Source organism: Etheostoma cragini, chromosome 5 (assembly GCF_013103735.1).
Source record: "Etheostoma cragini isolate CJK2018 chromosome 5, CSU_Ecrag_1.0, whole genome shotgun sequence".
Lineage (NCBI taxonomy): Eukaryota > Metazoa > Chordata > Actinopteri > Perciformes > Percidae > Etheostoma > Etheostoma cragini.
This window is the reverse complement of record NC_048411.1, coordinates 7,154,590-7,156,765: the sequence shown is the minus strand read 5'-3', so window position 1 is coordinate 7,156,765 and position 2,176 is coordinate 7,154,590. Positions and strand designations below refer to the sequence as shown.

The 2,176-nt window shown below is 39.5% G+C and overlaps 1 protein-coding gene across 3 annotated transcripts in view; it reads left to right on the top strand.

Moving 5' to 3' along the window:
- ppm1f (protein phosphatase, Mg2+/Mn2+ dependent, 1F) overlaps positions 1 to 2,176 on the top strand; it is a 62,236-nt gene that overhangs the window by 42,865 nt on the left and 17,195 nt on the right. For all 3 annotated transcript variants that reach the window (XM_034871903.1, XM_034871902.1, XM_034871901.1), the window contains exon 6: positions 916 to 1,059. In XM_034871903.1, the coding sequence (XP_034727794.1) occupies positions 916 to 1,059 (144 nt within the window). The remainder of the gene's footprint in view (positions 1 to 915; positions 1,060 to 2,176) is intronic.

The window sequence follows — 2,176 nt, the reverse complement described above, 5'->3', positions numbered from 1 at the left end:
GGTGAGTGTGTGTATATATATATATATATATATATATATATATATATATATATATATATTATATTATATTATATTAATGTTAAAGTAAATGCATTTTCCTTAAACACAAACAAGAAACATAAAGCATTAAACGGTTTGACCATTGGGAGGGAGACGCCTAGTGGTGACCTAGATAACCTGAGGGCTATATTAAACAAGGTAGAAAAGCCATTCATAAACAACAGTTACTGTAACCATATCAGATAAGAGTACCATAAAACTGGGGCAGTTAATTAAGAGATTAAGACAAAACCAAAGACCGCGTTCATCTAGCAGTTGTCCTACTCCTGGTTTTCATCCATGGCGCAATCCAAGTGGCCGACTCTGCACTGTCAGCCGGCCCTCTTGTGGCGGATGCTCAAAAAAACATGTGAGTGTGAGTGACCATTGCACGTTTTTCTTACATCCCCGAATGTGTTCTGCGGACAAGCCAGACCCTTTTTCGCGGCGCTGTGGAGGAAGGCCTAGCAATGGGTGACTACTTAGACAACATTGCATGGGAAAATAGGGTCCGGGTAAAAAACAAAAAAAACGAAATTACCCTTTAATAATTCTATTCCTTAATTTGTCTGTACATGATAACTTATTTATATATTTTTTAATTTACATCATAACATTCATTTGACCAGGCTTCTAGTATCACTGTCATATTCTATGGACAACCAGACATCGGACAACCAGTAAACATGACTATTGTTGGTGCGGAGGCATTATGCTTTTCCTCAATCCCATTCTCATGAATCTTTCACTCACAAAACATTTTTTAGCCATAACTCAAGAATGTATATGCTTATTATGATTAAATTTTACACAAATGTCTTTATAAAAGAAATTGATGACAGAGGTCAACTTTGTGTGTCTGTGTGTCTGTTTTAGCGTCTCCGGAGTGGCACAACGGCTGTGGCGGTGTTGATTCAAGGACAGGAGCTAACTGTGGCCTGGCTGGGAGACTCCCAAGCAATGCTGGTCAGAAAGGGACAAGCTGTTACACTCATGGATCCCCATAAACCAGACAGAGAGGTAGGGTTACACACACACACACACACACACACACACACACACACACACACACACACACACACACACACACACACACACACACAACCACACAGAGCTCTCTGCTTAATGGAATCCAAAAGTAAAGTTCAGGAAATATACACAAGGTCAATTCACTGGAATATAACAGAATTTAGTTTCCAACATATTTGACACAGTTATTGGATCAATTTCTGTGTGACTATGACATTTGTGTCCTGACAAGTGATTCTACTGTGTGCGCTACAAAATCAGAAATGTTATTTATGTGAATTATTTGAACAAAATACTGTTTCTAATAAAGCCTTGGTCATGGTTGTACGTTTATGTATGTTTCTTTTTCATGTTTTATTTTTGTGGTCGGGTTTTGCTGTTTTGTCTGGTGTTGTCTTACTTCCTGTATTCTGTTACCTCGTTACCCTGCGTATTTAGTCTTTGTGTTGCCCTTGTTTTGAGTCAGAGCTTTGTCTGTTATTTAGAGTGTGTGCGTGGAGTTCCTGTTCTTTTGCTTTCTGCATTTTGGGATGATTTTTGATGCTTGGTCAATGCTCTTTTTCTCAAACTCAACTTTGCCTTCTCTCTCTGCATTTGGGTCCGACATTCTCTAAACCTTATGACAGACTGATCTGACCAGTCAAGGACCCAGCAGAGAGGCGCCTATTCAAGGAGTGGGTGTCAGAGTTCAACCGAACTGTGGAAAGTCTCTTTAACTCCAAACCAAATCAGACTGCTCCTATCCTGGAGAGGGTGTACACATCAGCAGTGGTTTAAAGAGAGACCTTGGATGATACAACTAAGCAGGGAGTTTAGTCACTGTCATCTGTTTTTCATAGGCAAATAGATTTGCAAATCATCTGCATAGCAATGAAAAGATAGGTTGTTTCTTTCCTATAATCACCCTTATAGGCAGCATATATAAAGAAAACAGAATAGGGCCAAGAATGGATCCCTGTGGTACCCCACAAGAGAGAGGAGCAACTGACGAGGAGAGGTCACCAATCATAACAGAAAAGCTCCTATTTGACAGATACAGTTGTGGTCAAAAGTGTACATACACTTGTAGAAAATCACAATGTTATGGCTGTCTTGAGTCTTCAATAAG